Source organism: Dreissena polymorpha, chromosome 5, assembly GCF_020536995.1.
Source record: "Dreissena polymorpha isolate Duluth1 chromosome 5, UMN_Dpol_1.0, whole genome shotgun sequence".
In the NCBI taxonomy this organism is placed as follows: Eukaryota; Metazoa; Mollusca; class Bivalvia; order Myida; family Dreissenidae; genus Dreissena; species Dreissena polymorpha.
Window position 1 is genome coordinate 4,898,192 of NC_068359.1, and position 17,553 is coordinate 4,915,744.

Sequence of the window (17,553 nt, forward strand, 5' to 3'; positions counted from 1 at the left end):
TGTCTTAAGAAATGCATAGACACAAGCGGCCGCCATTTTGTCTGAAGTATCAAGATCGCAAAATTGCATTATGGAACACTCTATACAATGACGTTCTACGCGGAATTCCCATTGGCACACTAAAACACAGTGCCCGATTATTTAAAACACGGTACCTACCGGGAAACGCATTTTTCATCTTCAATTATTTCGGTCGGATATTGGGAATTTTTTTTGATTATTGGGAAAAAACATTCATACTTGGCATTGGGAATGGGTCCGACTATCGGACCCGTGAGATAGGCAGAAAAAGGCCTGCATGCGGATGCAAGACATGCTGTTGCGGGCGTGTCAGGGCCTTGAAACATTAAAACAGGGAGGAGTGTAGTGAAATAAGGTCACTTCCAACAGCCTTGCTGTTGGGCTAGCTCTTTAGCGAGGCGGTTAAAGTGTCTGACTACCACTCTTGAGGTCGTAAGTTCAATCCCCGGCTTGAGCTCAATATTTTCACATTAGTTGTTAAACGCGCCACTGATTATCTTTAACAAACTTCTCTTTAAAAAAAATCTGCATCAACATGCTTTTTGAGCACGAGTTTCGATAATATAGGGTCAATTTTACAGAAAAGTGTCATCAATGTGAATATAATTAATTTAATAAAAATAGCCAACAACGACCGATTAAGCATTAAATTTGATGGGTACGTTTAAGTATATTTACCATACCTGGGGTACATGTCACAGGGCTTTTCACCCTTATATAACAGGGGCCGAAATTTGGCCCCTTCCCAATTGAAAATAAGATCATTTTTTCCCAAAATTGATTGAGAAATTTCCCACATTGTTAAAAAAAATTAAAAAATATTGGCATCTCCCAAATTGAAAGCAATTAGCTCTGTTATGAATAAGAATGCAGCACAATGTGTCTTTTAATACTTCTGCACAATGAAAAAGACCCTGTTTCAAAAACTTTTAAAAACACAGTGAGTCTTCCCAATCTGAACAGTTATCACGCATGAAATTCCCAATTTGAAAGGCTAGGGCCTCTTCCCAAATTCCTGATGAAAAGCCCTGTGTCAGTATACTGAAGAGTACCCGGGGTATATGTTAGTAATACCCGAGCCGACAATGACCAATCAAGCCCTACTAAGACTTCTGAGTACTCAACATCTGTATTATTGCAATATCTCTATTTCCTTGACAATCATTTGTTTTTCATTGTCATTTATGTCATTTGAAAACAACGAACAATTAAGTCTTGTAGTAACACATCTTTCATATCATCTTGGAGCTATTGATAGAATTTGGATTGTCCGTGTTTACATGATTATCTGCTGAAGTTATTATAAATAGACCCATTTTTTTATCTTTATAAAACTTTATCATTAAACAATTAATGGTTTATTTGCATTGATATTTGCAGAAAAAAGTTATCTAATTTAGTGACAATCCATGCACTTCAAGATAACAAATTTTACATTTTGGCAGCATGGTTCTTTGGAAAACATGCATACTTTAATAGCAAATAATTAATTTATATAAATTTCAAAATTTGAAATGTCACTATTTTAAATTTCAAAATATGTTCATATTTAAAAAAAAGTGTTTGGTTACTTGCATTTTCCTTACATGTGTTTCGAAGTGTTAATTACTGCAACAATACAGATGAATATATCTTTAAATTTGGACAAAGAGTGAGGTTTAGGTGCCATTAAACAAGTTTTCAACATCCAATTATATGTTTTGCATTCACTTTTCCCCTGTTTTATGTGTTTGTAATGTGTCATAAAGGACTGTTTAGGGATGTTGATAAAAATTATCTCCTGCTAATGCAAATGGAATTTTACTTTGTTTATACATTGTACTTATATAAAACTCGAATCCAGGGGTCCACTGCACTTTTAAAAGTGAAAGGCTCTGATTAGCTTCTTTAAAAATATTTCCACAGAGCTCCATATGATTTGAAAAGCACAATTGTGATTTTTTTTATGCCCCCGGATCGATAGATCGGGGGTATATTGTTTTTGTCCTGTCTGTCTGTCTGTCTGTCTGTCTGTCTGTCTGCCTTTCTGTCTGTCTGTCTGTCTGTCTGTCTGTCTGTCTGTCTGTCTGTCTGTCTGTCTGTCTGTCTGTCTGTCTGTCTGTCTGTCTGTCTGTCTGTCTGTCTGTCTGTCTGTCTGTCTGTCTGTCTGCCTTTCTGTCTGTCTGTCTGTCTGTCTGTCTGTCTGTCTGTCTGTCTGTCTGTCTGTCTGTCTGTCTGTCTGTCTGTCTGTCTGTCTCAAAACTATAACCTTGGTTAAAGTTTGATAACTTTTGCAATATTGAACATAGCAACTTGATATTTACGATGCATGTGTATTTGATGGAGCTGCTCATTTTGAGTGGTGAAAAGTCAAGGTCAAGGTCATCCTTCAAGTTCAAAGGTCAAATATCATTGTATTTTTCTTTCCTAAAACTTTAACTGTGGTTAAAGTTTTATCATAACTTTTTTAATATTGAACACATCAACTTCATATTTGGCATGCATGTGTATCTCGTGGAGCTGCTCATTTTGAGTGGTGAAAGGTCAAGGTCATCCTTCAAGGTTAAAGGTCAAAAATAATATAAAAAAATTCATTTCTCCATTCAATCTCTTACTTACTTCTCATTGAGCTGCACATTTTGAGGGGTGAAAGGTCAAGGTCAACCTTAAAGTCAAAAGTCAAATGTATGGCTTCAAAGCAGCGCAGAAGGGGGCATTGTGTTTCTGACAAACACAACTCTTGTTCAAAAGGGTTCTTTAGTGTGGTCATGTTATCCCTGTATATCTTTAGATTCTTCAATGTCAATTGTCTGTCATCTTTTGCATCCATGCATCAGTGTGTAAGTCCCTTAAATTTTCTGCAAATAATTTCTCATAAAAAATTATGTTGTGTTTTCAATAATAGCATTGTGTTTGTATTTAGCATAAAAATTATTATCTAAAAAATGTTGGTATTTTTATGCTTTGTCTTTTATGTCCAAATTTATTGTTCATCCATATATATTTTTTTGCAGTGACACAACTGGGGCATTCTACTAGTCAGGGATGATGCAGCCTTATTCTGGGTTTAGCAGTCCAGGACCGATTCGACTGCCGCCTGGAAATCTCGAACCTGTTGAGGAGATTCCTGGAGATTCCGACTTTGATGACTCTGAACATTCTCAGACTATTTCTGACATCAGTCTGAGCAGCATTGAAGAAGAAGAGGACTTTGAACAGGAGTTTGAAAATGAAGAAGGTTCTATCAGAGAAAAGGATCCAGTCTTCGAAAAAATTAAGGAGACTTTATCAAAGACCTTAGATCGGACAGAGTCTTGCGTTTCTGATCTGAGCAGTGTGAGTAATATTAGCGACGGACCACAGGTGCAGATATCACAGCACTACACGTCGCTGCCATATGGCATTCAACCAAGGGCTACTTATGAACATAGTAGTCTACAGGCTGATATTATGGGAGGTAATAACTTTTTCATGGAAATGCTGAGATTTATTTGGTTTGTTGAATTAAGTAATTGTCTCTTTCATGGGAGTTTCTTAAAAAGTGTTAGAAAATTCATTGTCTAACAATTTATTTTGAAAGAATCAATTAATTTGTAAGACACATTTAAAAAAAAATTACATCTGCTTTTAAAATAACATCAAACAAAAAAAGTAAGGATCTTGAATAATTATTGTTTTCAGAAATAGTTTTCCATTGATTTTTGTGAGATTTGTTTTTGTGGGCATCTAAATGCTAAAATAACTTATTTATAATTGTTTAGATATAACCTTTATTAATATAATCAATCTTGTAGATAAATATGTTTCATAAAAATGTTTATATTTCAAGTTATTATATTAACTCTAATGACTCTAAGTTCTCGGATACTTATTTTTATTTTGTTCCTGTCCAAAAAATTTTTAATTAACAATATAAAAAAATTACAGGTTTCTGAAAATTAATAGAAAAAAATGATGGCGTTAGAAAATTATAATTATATTGAAATAAAAGCAATAAATAAAGAACATACAATAATTTTATTAGCTCGGCTGTTTTTTGAGAAAACCCGAGGTATTGTCATAGCCAGCTCGTTGTGTCCTGTCGTCCGTGTCGTGCTAAAACCTGAACATTTTGTCAAGGTTTTGAACATTGGCTTTAAAATCAAAGTGTTTCAACCTACAACTTTAAAACTTCATATGTAGCTGCATCTTGATTTCTACATGCCACACCCATTTTTGGGTCACTAGGTCAAAGGTCAAGGTCACTGTGACCTCCAAAAAAAAAAAAAAAAAATAATAATAATCTGACAAGCTGTCATCTATTCAAAACTGCACCCGCAACCGAGCGTGGCACCCGTTATGCTTTGCTCTTGTTGTTGTCCCCGACTGGTTTCACGGGAGGGGACTTATGGTTTGTGCTCTGTGTGTCTAACCGTCTGTCTGTGAGTCTGTTTGTCACACTTTTCTGGATCATGCGATAACTTTAAAAGTTCTAAATATTTTTTCATGAAACTTGAAATGTGGATAGATGGTAATATGGACGTTATGCACGTCATTTCATTTTGTTCCTACGTCAAACATTCTGGTTGCTATGGCAACAAATAGACTAGAAATACTGCTGAAAATGGTGGTTTTCTGGATCCTGCGATAACTTCAAAAGTGCTTAATATTTTTTCATGAAACTTGCAACATGGATAGATGGCAATATGGACATTATGCACGTCATTTCATTTTGTTCCTATGTTAAAAATTGTGGTTGCTATTGCAACCAAAAAAAAAATTCTGAAAATGGTGGAATTTCTGACAAATTTTGGAACCGGTAGGGGACCATATTGCTTGACAATAGCTTTGTTATTTATTCTTCTTTTTATGCCCCCTGATCGAAAGATCGGGGGCATATTGTTTTTGGCCTGTCTGTATGTCTGTAATTCATTCATTCATTGAGAATGTCCCAAAACTTTAACCTTGGTTAAAGTTTTGCAATAACTTTTGCATTATTGAAGATAGCAACTTTATATTTGGCATGCATATGTATCTCATGGTGCTGCACATTTTGAGTGGTGAAAGGTCAATAAGGGGCATTGTGTTTCTGACAAACACATCTTTTGTTCTGCTTTAAAAAAATAAATACAACTTCACAGCTTTGCTAACTTGCCTTAAATGGTATAGAACAAAAAAGGAAAAACATAAAACATTCTGATTCCTTAATAGTACGATTTTAGTTCAAACGCTGTTGGGTGAATCCATTGGGTGAATTTTTTTTTTTTTCTAACGGTATACATGATTATTTACCCAATTACGCGAATGAAATGGTCCATTGCCTTCAGGCATGCATCTGCAAGGTTTTATTACCTTAATCCTGTTGTAAAAATCCATGATCGAAGTGTCACAAGATAAGCGAGAAAAACTGGGCGGAAGTCTGTAAAATAGTGATGTAAAATATACTGTCAGAAAATTAAGAGACATTTATTATCGACGTTAACCCGTATGTGTGAAAATTACGAAAAATAATTATTTTTGCTAAAAAAGAGGGTGTCTGAAAACTTAGAGCGTCCGAAAACTTTGAGTAATTACGGTAAATGTTTATTGAAACTCGGCAAATCAAAGTTAACTTGATGTTTATAATGGTATCATTCAATGCAATCACAAACTTTTCATACACGCATAACCGTTGTGTTTGATTTCAGTTGCCTATAGTGGACGAATGCGTATGTTTGTGATTCTCGACTCAAAAGGCATCACCACCTGGAAGAGAGATGTAGTGGACCCTAGAGGTACAGAGCCTTTTTGTGTCTTTTTTCTGTATAGTGATTTGGGTTAACCAGACTTTCATTTTGCATTTACATGCATGTAGTGATAATAATATTTTATAACATTTACCTGCGCTGGCATGCTCCAAAGATTGCTGGAGTGTCAATGTGTGCATCATAACATTCCTGCAATTTTTCTACAGCAATTCTCAGCCAATCTCTGATATATTTATTCCACAGTTATTGTTTGTTTGCAACAAAATTGGTATATAAATATTTATGTCAATAATAATGACATCATCAAAATCTGTTAAGTGTACATTTAAAAATGCTTGAAAAAAATATCTTTCTCTGTTTGGCCTAGCTGAAACATTGTTGTTTTATGATATATTAAACATTGGATTTTTTTTTCCGAAATTTTTCAAATTTTCACTGAAAGGCATCTGTCTTACAAAGTGGTCTTTATTTGTTGTTCATGGGTTGATTTTATGTTCATTTTTAGCGAGGCTGTTTTTGGAGAAAACCCTGGCTATTGTCATAGCCAGCTCGTCTTGTCGACTGCCGGCGTCGTGCTAAAACCTTAACATTGGCTCTAAAATCAAAGTGCTTCCACCTACAACTTTGAAACTTCATATGAAGATGAACCTTGGTTAGTTCTACAAGCCACACCCATTTTTGGGTCACTAGGTCAGAGGTCAAGGTCACTGTGACCTCTAAAAAAAAAATCTGACAAGCTTTCGCAGCCAAACGTGGCACCCGTTATGGGGTGCTCTTGTTTAATAACATAATGTTTTGTCATTTTTAAAGCTTTAATACATTTAAATAATTCATACAAACTTTATTTTAAGTGAATATATAGACACTTAGTATCAGCGCTTCTTCTGAGAGAAGAACATGTTGTTGTGTTTTCTCCAGATTTTATTATTCTTATATTTTTTATTTTATTTTTATGCCCCTGAATGGTGGCATATTGTTTTTGAACTGTCCATCCGTCAGTCTGTCTGTCTGTCCGTCCGAAAACTTTAACATTGCCCATAACTTTTGCAATATTGAAGATAGCAACTTGATATTTTGCATGCATGTGTATCTCATGGAGCTGTACATTTTGAGTGATGAAAGGTCAAGGTCATCCTTCAAGGTCAAAGGTCAAATATATGGCTTCAAAGCAGAGCAGTAAGAGGGGGCATTGTGTTTCTGACAAACATATCTCTTGTTATTATCTTATTTTTGCAGATGCTTTGACATTATTTATTTCAAGCTTGTCAAGCACAGAAAACAGAATACCATATTGAGGATGATAGATCAGATTGCATAATAAAGACAATGTTCAGTACTTAGAACAAGTTTCACTGTCACTTGAACTATAAATTATACAGTAATAGATGATGCAATGTGAGGGATTGTCTTTTTCTAAGTCTCATGTATTTGTTGAAGCTATATAAACATCAAACTGAGTGAAACATGTGTGTTGAGAACTTTCATTTATTATTTGAAAGTTAAAAAGTAATAGATTTGAAAGTCAAACCTTCTTATTCAATATATGACTTTTTTGGGTGCTCTGTATAGTGCACAACCTGGTGAATTGGCTAATACATTTAAATGGATCAATAATAGTCATATCTATAAATAATTGTTTATCTTTAAGATCTTCCTTTGGCAATGTGTTTTATTGCTTTGTGTTAGATCCTGTAAATATTTATAAGCATGAGGAAATGTTTATTCTTTGTTTATAGCTTGTTGCTGGGTCTGCAATAAAATTGTATTTCTATATTGAGGATGTTTACCTACTACTTAACTACTGTTGAATAACAATGCATTGTTGAGGTCTTAAGTATGCTCATTACGTAAACATTTTATTTTGGCCATTTACCTTAATAATCATAACTTAATCAATTATCATGAGTTGTTTTTAGCTCACCTGAGCACAACTTGCTCATGGTGAGCTTTTGTGATCGCCTTGTGTCCGTCGTCAGTTGTCTGTTGTGCGACGTCAACATTTGCCTATTATAATAGTAAAACCTTGTTAACACTCTAGAGGCCACATTTATTTTCTGATCTTCATGAAATTTGGTCAGAAGATTTGTCTTATTGATATTTTGGATGAGTTCGAAAATGGTTATGTTTGATTGAAAAACATGGCTGCCAAGGGGCGGGGCATTTTTCCTTATATTGCTGTCTGTGGCTATATAATAGTAAAATCTTTTGAACACTCTAGAGGCCATATTTATAGTCCGATCTTCATGAAACTCGGTCAGAAGATTCATCCCAATAATAACTTGGACAAGTACAAAAATGATGCCAGTTGGTTGAAAAACATGGCCACCACAGGGGCGGGGCATTTTTCCTTATATGGCTATAGTAAAACCCTGTTAACACTCTAGAGGTCACATTTATTTTGTGATTATCATGAAACTTGGTCAAAAGATTTGTCCCATTGATATCTTGGATGAGTTTGAAAATTGTAACCTTTGCTTGAAAAACATGGCCACCAGGGGGCAGGGCATTTTTCCTTATATGGCTATAGTAAAACCTTGTTAACACTCTAGAGGCCACATTTATTGTCCAGTCTTCGTGAAACTTGCTCAGAAGATTTGTCCCAATGATATCTTGGATGAGTTTGAAAATGGTAACCTTTGTTTGAAAAACATGGCTTCCAAGGGGCAGGGCAATTTTCTTTATATGGCTATAGTAAAATCTAATTAACACTCTAGAGGCCACATTTACTGTCCGATCTTCATGAAATTGGTCAGAAGATTCATCCCAATAATATCTTGGACGAGTTCAAAAATGATGCCGGTTGGTTGAAAAACATGGCTGCCAGGGGGGTAGAGCATTTTTTCTTATATGGCTATAGTAAAACATTGTTAACACTCTAGAGGCCACATTTATTTTCTGGTCTTCATGAAACTTGGTCAGAAGATTTGTCCCAATAATATCTTGTTATCTCAGGTGAGCGACTTTGGGCCTTTCAGGCCCTCTTGTTTTAAAATTTTTACAATCTGCACAATTCATCATGCACTGTAATGATGATGATGATGATGATGATGATGATGATGATGATGATGATGATGATGATGATGATGATGATGATGATGCACATTATAACTGTGAGACAGTGAGGTGTTTTATAATTTTTTACATTTGATGATCTCATAGTGTGTTCAAATTTTGGTCCTGTAGGGAGCATATTGTCAAAACAACTTGGTATTGACAATTTATTTGGAGATAAAACATGTCTTGGATGACTGCAAAGGTGCCTAAATTTGAAAGATGTTGCTTTTAACAGATTTTTACGCTCCTGTTTAGGCTACTAATTTTCATAAAAGTAAGACTTTAAAAGCCAATAATTAAATAAATATTCACAAATCAATAGTGTTGGCGCCTCACATGGCTGCTATCATGAATATTTGAATAGTTGTGAATCAGTGTCTGAACATATAATGAATTATTATGCTTCATGTTTAACAGTAGGGAGTTACATTTTTTTCATGGAAACTGATGGGCCACACCTCATTTTATGATTTTGTAGACCTCATTTTATAAATTCCGCCATAAATATTGTCCTCACTAATTTATAGAAATTAAATGTACATTTTAAACGTTATAATGTTATTCCTATAAAAAGTATGTTAGATAAACCTCTTCATTTCACACTACAAATTGGCATGATTTCATAATGTCCATTGAAAATAAATATCCGAAATAGTTTCATTCTTTTCTGACCTACATTGGGGTGTGGTGGTACAGGGTGGAACTATCCTATATTATATTTGTTTTATCAGATAGTATATTGGGTTAGCACTTGTTTTCAATGAAAAGCAACTTAACCATAAACTTCATACATAAATTAATAAATAAATGGTAAGCAAAGATGACAATTTATTTGTTCTTATTGATACCCCCTTTGATGATGCGGAGGAAAATTACTTTGTTCTTGTCCTGTTGGCCAGTAGGTAGGTAGGTTGGGTGGTCCATATATCAGAGACCTAAACCATTCAGAATTTGTACTAAGCAAATTAGTTGCATGAGGTGGCATACATGTTTTACAAACACCTCTTGTTATAGAACATTTAAAGTGTGTGTCAAAAGAGCTGGTATCCCATCACACTGCTTGTGTGATGTGTTCTAAAATAAGCTTGTGCTGTTTGTTTCTTTCACAGATTATAAGAACTTAGAGACAGTAGATCTAACACCAAAAACGTTTTATCTTAGCCAAGGTATGATCCGCACTGCATGTAATATAGCTAGTGACATAAGATGGCTATTAAAGCAACAACATGTGAGCAGACTTAAAAAAATGTACATTGGAAATATAGGTGGAAGTTTTACCAACTATTTGTACTGTTTAATCTTTTGATTTGATAAATATTTGCTATATATAAATGGGTTTTTAGATTTAGAACATATTTTTTGTGTTTCATATGCTTTTTAGATGCTAGTTAGATGTATTTAAATTATTATTTTTTTGCTTTTTTGTTGCAAGTTCATCATTTGACATTTTTTCTTTGCTTTTTTTTTGCTATATAGAAAAATGGAACATATAAATCAGTGTTAGTCTGTGTTTGTCATCTGCTTTTCTCAAATGCTATTCAGTCCAACAGAATCAGTCAAAAATCTTGGCTAAGAAAGGCAAAATGAAGGTCAACTTGCGTCATCGTTACCTAGGTAATGTTGCGCACATCATGTCATATTGTTCACTTTTACTGTCTGAGCACCAAGCACAGACCAGGGGACAGAGTGTCGCAGTTGTTGTTGGCATATTGCCTTCATTTAGCTATGCATTTTGGCGAAATAGAGAAGTTTTTGGTGAATGAATATTTAGCTAATTGAGAGCACCAATTTCTGTGAAAAATGTGAGATTTCACAGCATTTCAAACTAGTGAAAATGTAAGAAAAATCAGGCTATATATTATTACATTTATTTCATCAGTCAACTAGTGTCAGTTACTTTTCCTGACAAATGAAAATGTGTTTAGAATATTGTGTTAATATCATTACTCTACTACTTCCCATCAAATATTAAACTCTTTCAAATCTGATTCATGTATGGCCCTTTTTTAGCACACATTCTGAAAACATATAAATACATAAATGTATGACTTTAAAGCTTTTTTGAATAGTTTTGTTTTTTGTTGTACTAAAAATTAAAAGGAAATCTATGGTTTTTGTGAATATTTGAGATTTATATAACTTGAGGTTATAGAAAAAGTATATTTTCCATAGTACTTCATAGGTACATTGATCATGACTCGCAGATGACCCCTATTGATTTTCAGGTCACTAGGTCAAAGATCAAGGTCACAGTGACTTGAAAAAGTAAAATGGTTTCCAGATGATAACTCAAGAATGCTTACGCCAAGGATTATGAAACTTAATAGGTACATTGATCATGACTGGCAGATGACCCCTATTTATTTTTCAGGTCACTAGGTCAAAGGTCAAGGTCACAGTGACTCGAAACAGTAAAATGGTTTCCTGATAAGAACTCAAGAATAATTAGGCCTAGGATCATGAAACTTCATAGGTAAATTGATCATGACTGGCAGATGACCCCTATTGATTTTCAAGTCACTAGGTCAAAGGTAAAGGTCACAGTGACAAAAAACGTATTCACACAATGTCTGCCACTACAACTGACAGCCCATATTTCATTCATTGTATGTGTGTGTCCAAAAACTTTAACCTTGGTTAAAGTTTTATAACTGTCAAGGTCACAGTGTCTCGAAACAGTAAAATGGTTTTTGATGATGACTCAAGAATAATTAGGCCTAGGATCATGAAACTTCATAGGTACATTGATCATGACTGGCAGATGACCCCTTATTGATTTTCAGGTCATGAGGTCAAATGTCAAGGTCACAGTGACAAAAAACGTATTCACACAATGGCTTCCACTACAACTGACAGCCCATATGGGGGCATGCATGTTTTACAAACAGCCCTTATTTACAATATGTATTAAAATCTGAAAATGCAAACTATAGGTAATGTTGTTTAATGCCTCAGTCCTAAATAATCTGGTTGTTGGATGATGTGTCCGATCTCCAGGAAACGGGAAGACTGGACATGTTGGAGACATCCGATGAGTGACACAGTTTAATACATCAGTCACAAATAGAGACCGATCACCGTCCGATCAGCAGGTGACTTATTTTTCCGGTTATCGGGCTAGCGCCAGACCATCGGTATTAGTTTTAAGTCACACTTAAAATTGTACCTGACGTGGGGCCAGGGAAGGAATCGAGTTGAAATCGAAACAAGATCGGACAATCAACGCTCTGTTATTGCTAGGCGATTGCCAGACAATAGTTTCTTATGTTTATTTGGTTGTTTGTGTGTGGTGATTATATTTACTTGTAAATTTTGTAGAGACCGTAAGGAAGGAGAATAGTAAGCGTCAAGTTTTTGTTGACCCCATTTGGTATCTGTGTCCTTAGTAATCTTTATACCTACAATGTATCTCTACCATGACTTGTTTTCCTTTTTAATTCTTTAACACTTTCTAGAAAGTGTTTCCCACTGTTCATATGTTAATGTGGGTAGAATTATAAAGTGCATTTATAGCTCACTTTAGCATGACGAACTCAAGGTCAGTCTGTGTTTGGTTTTGTTGGTTGTGCACCATAGACTTTTACCTTGTTACAACTCTAGAGGCCATAATCTTGAGAAAACTGTTGATCTTGACCAGATCAAGGACAAGAGGCAGTCTGAGTCAATGGGGTCAAACATTCAGTCACTAGATTAAGTCTTAGGAAAATGTTTTGTCAACCCTGAAAGTCTCATTCTTGACTTAATCCTATGAAACTTGATCACAATTTTTGTCTTGATTTTATGTGGGCCAAGTTGAAATTCGGGTTAAGTGGGGTCAATAACTAGGACAAATGCACTAGGTTAAATGCTAAAAAAACTTTATAAACACTCTTAACGCTTCTAATGTTTACATAATTTAAATGAAATTTAAGGTTTATCTTTACCATATCAAGGCCAAATAAAAAACTGGTTTCTAGATCAATCTTTAACAAATGTACCTTGAACTTCATGTCATTATGGCCCTCACTACCTGTAGATGCTTCTTTGGCTGGCACAAAATCCACATGATTACCTGTAATGTTAAGGTCATTCCTAGAGGTAAATTGTCAAATAACAATCAATTATTTTTATGCCCCCCTTCGAAGAAGAGGGAGTATATTGCTTTGCACATGTCGGTCGGTCTGTCGGTCGGTCCGTCCACCAGGTGGTTTCCGGATGATAACTCAAGAATGCTTGGGGCTAGGATCATGAAACTTCATAGGTACATTGATCATGACTTGCAGATGACCCCTATTGATTTTGAGGTCACTAGGTCAAAGGTCAAGGTCACGGTGACCTGAAATAGTAAAAAGGGTTTCCGGATGATAACTCAAGAACGCATGCGCCTAGGATCATGAACCTTCATGGGTAGATTGATCATGACTCGCAGATGACTCCTATTGATTTTGAGGTCACTAGGTCAAAGGTCAAGGTTATGGTGACCCGAAATAGTAAAATGGTTTCCGGATGATAACTCAAGAACGCATATGCCTAGGATCATGAAACTTCATGGGTAGATTGATCATGACTCGCAGATGACCCCTATTGATTTTGAGGTCACTAGGTCAAAGGTCAAGGTCACGGTGACCCGAAATAGTAAAATTATTTTCGGATGATAACTCAAGAACTCTTTTGCCTAGGATCATGACACTTCATAGGTACATTGATCGTGACTCGCAGATGACCCCTATTGATTTTCTGGTCACTAGGTCAAAGGTCAAGGTCACAGTGACAAAAAACGTATTCACACAATGGCTGCCACTACAACAGACAGCCCATATGTGGGGCATGCATGTTTTACAAACAGCCCTTGTTGAATGGTTATTTTCTACCCTACAACTTGAGCCTTCAGCAAGGGTTTCAAATACCTTGGCACAGATGTTTACTTATATCAAGCAGTGTGGTGCATGCAAGAACCATTTTGATGCTCTCAAGGTCACTGTTTTTGGTTAAAATTAAAATCCAGGACTTAATTGTCTTAAATACATGTTGGTCCACTCTGTTACAGGAGCATATGGTTTTGAAGTAATATTAATTAATATACAGATGATCTTAAGCTATATGAGAGGGTTTGTCGGACCTGAGAACCACACTGCTACGTACGAGATCAATTCCAAAAATATAGAACTGATTAATCAGTCTCTTAATCTGAGTAAAGGCAGTAAATGGGTTATTAATCATTGATATCTCTAGCTGACACAATTAGCTGTTTTGTTTATTCCCTTCAGACATATGTTTTCTTCTACAAAAGTCACCTCTAGTAACAACTGTTTGTTTCTCTACAATAACCTAAAACTTCCTATTTCCCTAAGCAATATTTTTTTATCCACATGTTGTGATATTGAACATCCCAAATAACATAATTTGTTCCTTAGTTTAGCACATTATTGTATTCACCATTTATTGTATTCACCATTTTTTTCATGGAATCTTTTGAAACTCAATCTTTGCTTTATATGACCTTTAGTCAAATTTTCTTCATTTTAGAATAGATAGACTTGAAAGCTTCTTATCAATTGGATAACTCAGCTGTACAATATCATATTGTTGTCATTATTTCATAACATCATTTGCTTAAGATAGTGTAAATACAATTAAAGGTTTAATGACAAAACAGCGTGCCAATACAAAATTTATTCTCAATTGAATGACAATATGGCATGTCAATATGAAATTAAAATTTAAAATTATGACAACACTGTATGCCAATATTAATTAAGGCTTGCTATTGTCAAAACTGTATTATTTCTTGTTTGCAGATGCAAATTTAGATATAATTTTATGACATGACCGAATGTATAAAATACAAATTTTGCCTTAATTTTATGACAATTGTGTTTTTCAATAAAAATTGAGGTTCTTTTTTTATGACACTTGTGTATGTCAGTACAAATGAATGCATACATTTATTATTGCATTTGTGTATGTTGATAAAAATGTACGCTTAATTTTATGACAATATTGCTTTTACAAATACAGGCTTAATTTTGATGACAATGCAGTATGTGAATACAAATTCAGGCTTAATTTTGATGACAATGCAGTATGTCAATACAAATTCAGGCTTAATGTTGATGACAATGCAGTATGTCAATACAAATTCAGGCTTGATTTTGATGACAATTCAGTATGTCAATACAAATTACAAATCAATTGTATACTACTTTTGTATGTTAATACCAATTTATGCTTGGTTTTATAGCAAAAGTGACTATGTTAATGCAAACTAAAAGGCATAGTCCTAATTATCACAGTACTTTTTGTCAATACTTAACCTAAGCTTAATACCAGTAAAATCTTGACAATACTGTATGTCAATAGGACATTTTGGCCTTATATTGTCAACATATGAATTGTATACATGTACATAATATTTAAAAAATAATTTTTAATTTATCAACATTACGTACATACCGGTAAACATTTGTGACCGGTTTAATAGTTGAACAGACTGAAGATTTGAAGCATACTTCAATTGATAGCTTTGTTTCTCTATATGTTTGTAGTACGTCGAGCCCTGCAGTACCCAAAGTATGAGTATCGACTCATCATGTACATCGTGTATGCTCCCAAATACAACTGCTACTTTGCCTTAGGAAAAGACTTCTCTGTGAAGGTAATACCTGCATTGTGTGATACATTCACCCTGCAACTTAGCTTGCCAGAGCGCAAAGTGCTCTAGGGTGGTCCTATGTGGTCAATCATTGTCAATCATTGTTCTGCATCTGTCACCAGTTTGGGTTTCTTCCCCAAAATAGCAACTGTTATCTGATCATGCATATATTAATATTGCTCCGCTACTGGTTTTACTAGAGGGGATGAAAGGGTCCATCCATCTGTTTGTCCGTTAAAAATCTGTATACTTATCTTAGATTGATAAATCTTGGTATGTGGATAAAGGGCCTTATCCTTTGCACACCTGTAACGTATTAGAACGTACACGTTTTTCTCTTCTCAAAATAGGGGTGATTTTTACAGTGAACGACTACAACGTTATATAACGCATACAAATTTCGTTATTTCAAAACATGACCCCCAATTAAACGTAGGAACCCTGACACCTTTTTTCTTAAAAAATACAATTATCAATGTTTGTAAAGGAACTGAAACTTAATCAAAGACAAAAATTAATTAAAGACTGCGAAGTTCGAATGTTCAATATACAGTCTGTTGACTATAAACTTGTCAAATAAAGATTTGACCATTTATGGTTAATAATTGAGAGTTAAAGGGGCCTTTTCACAGATTTTGGCATATTTTGAAGTTTGTCATTAAATGCTTTATATTGATTAATTTAAACATTGGATCTTAAAAGCTCTAGTAAAAAATCAAGAATAAAATTAAAAAAAGGAAAAAAAGTAGCCGGTACCAGGGCTCGAACCAGTGACCCCGGAGTCCTGGAGTTAGTCTGAAGTAAAAACGCATTTGCCCTCTCGGCTATTCCGCCGGGTATACACAGTTAAAGTATTTTATACCTTATATAAGCAATCTTCGTAGTTTCGTAAATTTAAACGACAACAACAGAACTCTCCAAATTATTCAATTGTTTCGCGTTGCAACGCTTTATAATTTTTAGGTTTTCAAATCGTCAAAAGATACATATAATGGCTATATTGGACTTTGGTAAATGTTCAGTAATACTGTTTCCTCACAAATATCATAACTAAAACAAAAATTTGCGAATCTGAAACAACTTTTTTCAATTTTGCCAATTTACCAAACTGTGAAAAGATCCCTTTAAAATCAACTAGAAATGGCGCGGCAGAGGCCGACGCGTATCCCCACGCCGCATGTTTGACCCAAGGGCGCCCCAGGGTTGATCATGGGGCCATGCATAGTTGAGATTGACTGTATTGTCATAAGAGAAGTTCAGTATCAATTAGAAGTGAATGGGTGTAAAAATAAAGAAGTTATAGTAAAAGGCAATTTTGGGAGGGTGTGGCCTATGTGGGCGGGGTGCCCCAGGGTTGGTAATGGGGCCATGCATAGTTGAGATTGACCGTATTGTCATAAGAGAGGTTCAGTATCAATTTGAAGTGAATCAGTGTATTAATGAAGAAATTATAGTAAAAGGCAATTTTGGGCGGGTGTGGTCTATGTGGGCGTGGCGCCCCAGGGTTGGCAACGGGGCCATGCATAGTTGAGTTTGACCGTTTTGTCATAAGAGAGGTTCAGTATCAATTTGAAGTGAATCAGTGTAGAAATGAAGAAGTTAATGTAAAATAACCTAAATTTTTTTTATAGTAAATGGATTTTTTTGGTGGGTGTGGCCTATGTGGGCGGGCGCCCCAGGGTTGGGATTGGGGCCATGCATAGTTGAGATTGACCCTAATGTCATAACAAAAGTTCAGTATCAATTTGAAGTGAATCCGTGTAGAAATGAAAAAATTATAGTAAATGGAAATTTTTGGTGGGTGTGGCCTATGTGGGCGGGGCGCCCCAGGGTTGGGAATGGGGCCATGCATGGTTGAGATTGACCGTATTGTCATAGGTGAGGTCCAGTATCAATTTGAAGTGAATCGGTGTAGAAATAAAGAAGTAAATGTAAAATAACCTAAAAAAATGAGTGATAATTTCTGACGCGGCCCCACCCCAACCCCTATAACTTTTGACCCAGGGGTCAGATCAAAATTCCAAATAGTGCACCGTCGCACATATGCTCATAGCTACCATGTGTGTAAATTTCAAGGTTCTAGTGCTTTTAGTGTAGGAGGAGATAGTGGCCAGGACGGACGGACGGACGGACGGACGGACA

General features: G+C 35.2%; 1 protein-coding gene across 1 annotated transcript in view; it reads left to right on the forward strand.

Annotated features, from left to right (window-relative positions):
* The window catches only part of LOC127832253 (uncharacterized), a 116,205-nt gene that overhangs the window by 3,839 nt on the left and 94,813 nt on the right, over positions 1-17,553 (forward strand). The window contains exons 2-4 of the mRNA XM_052357580.1: positions 3,015-3,457; positions 5,667-5,753; positions 15,305-15,414. Of these exons, the coding sequence (XP_052213540.1) occupies positions 3,046-3,457; positions 5,667-5,753; positions 15,305-15,414 (609 nt within the window). The 5' untranslated portion in view covers positions 3,015-3,045. The remainder of the gene's footprint in view (positions 1-3,014; positions 3,458-5,666; positions 5,754-15,304; positions 15,415-17,553) is intronic.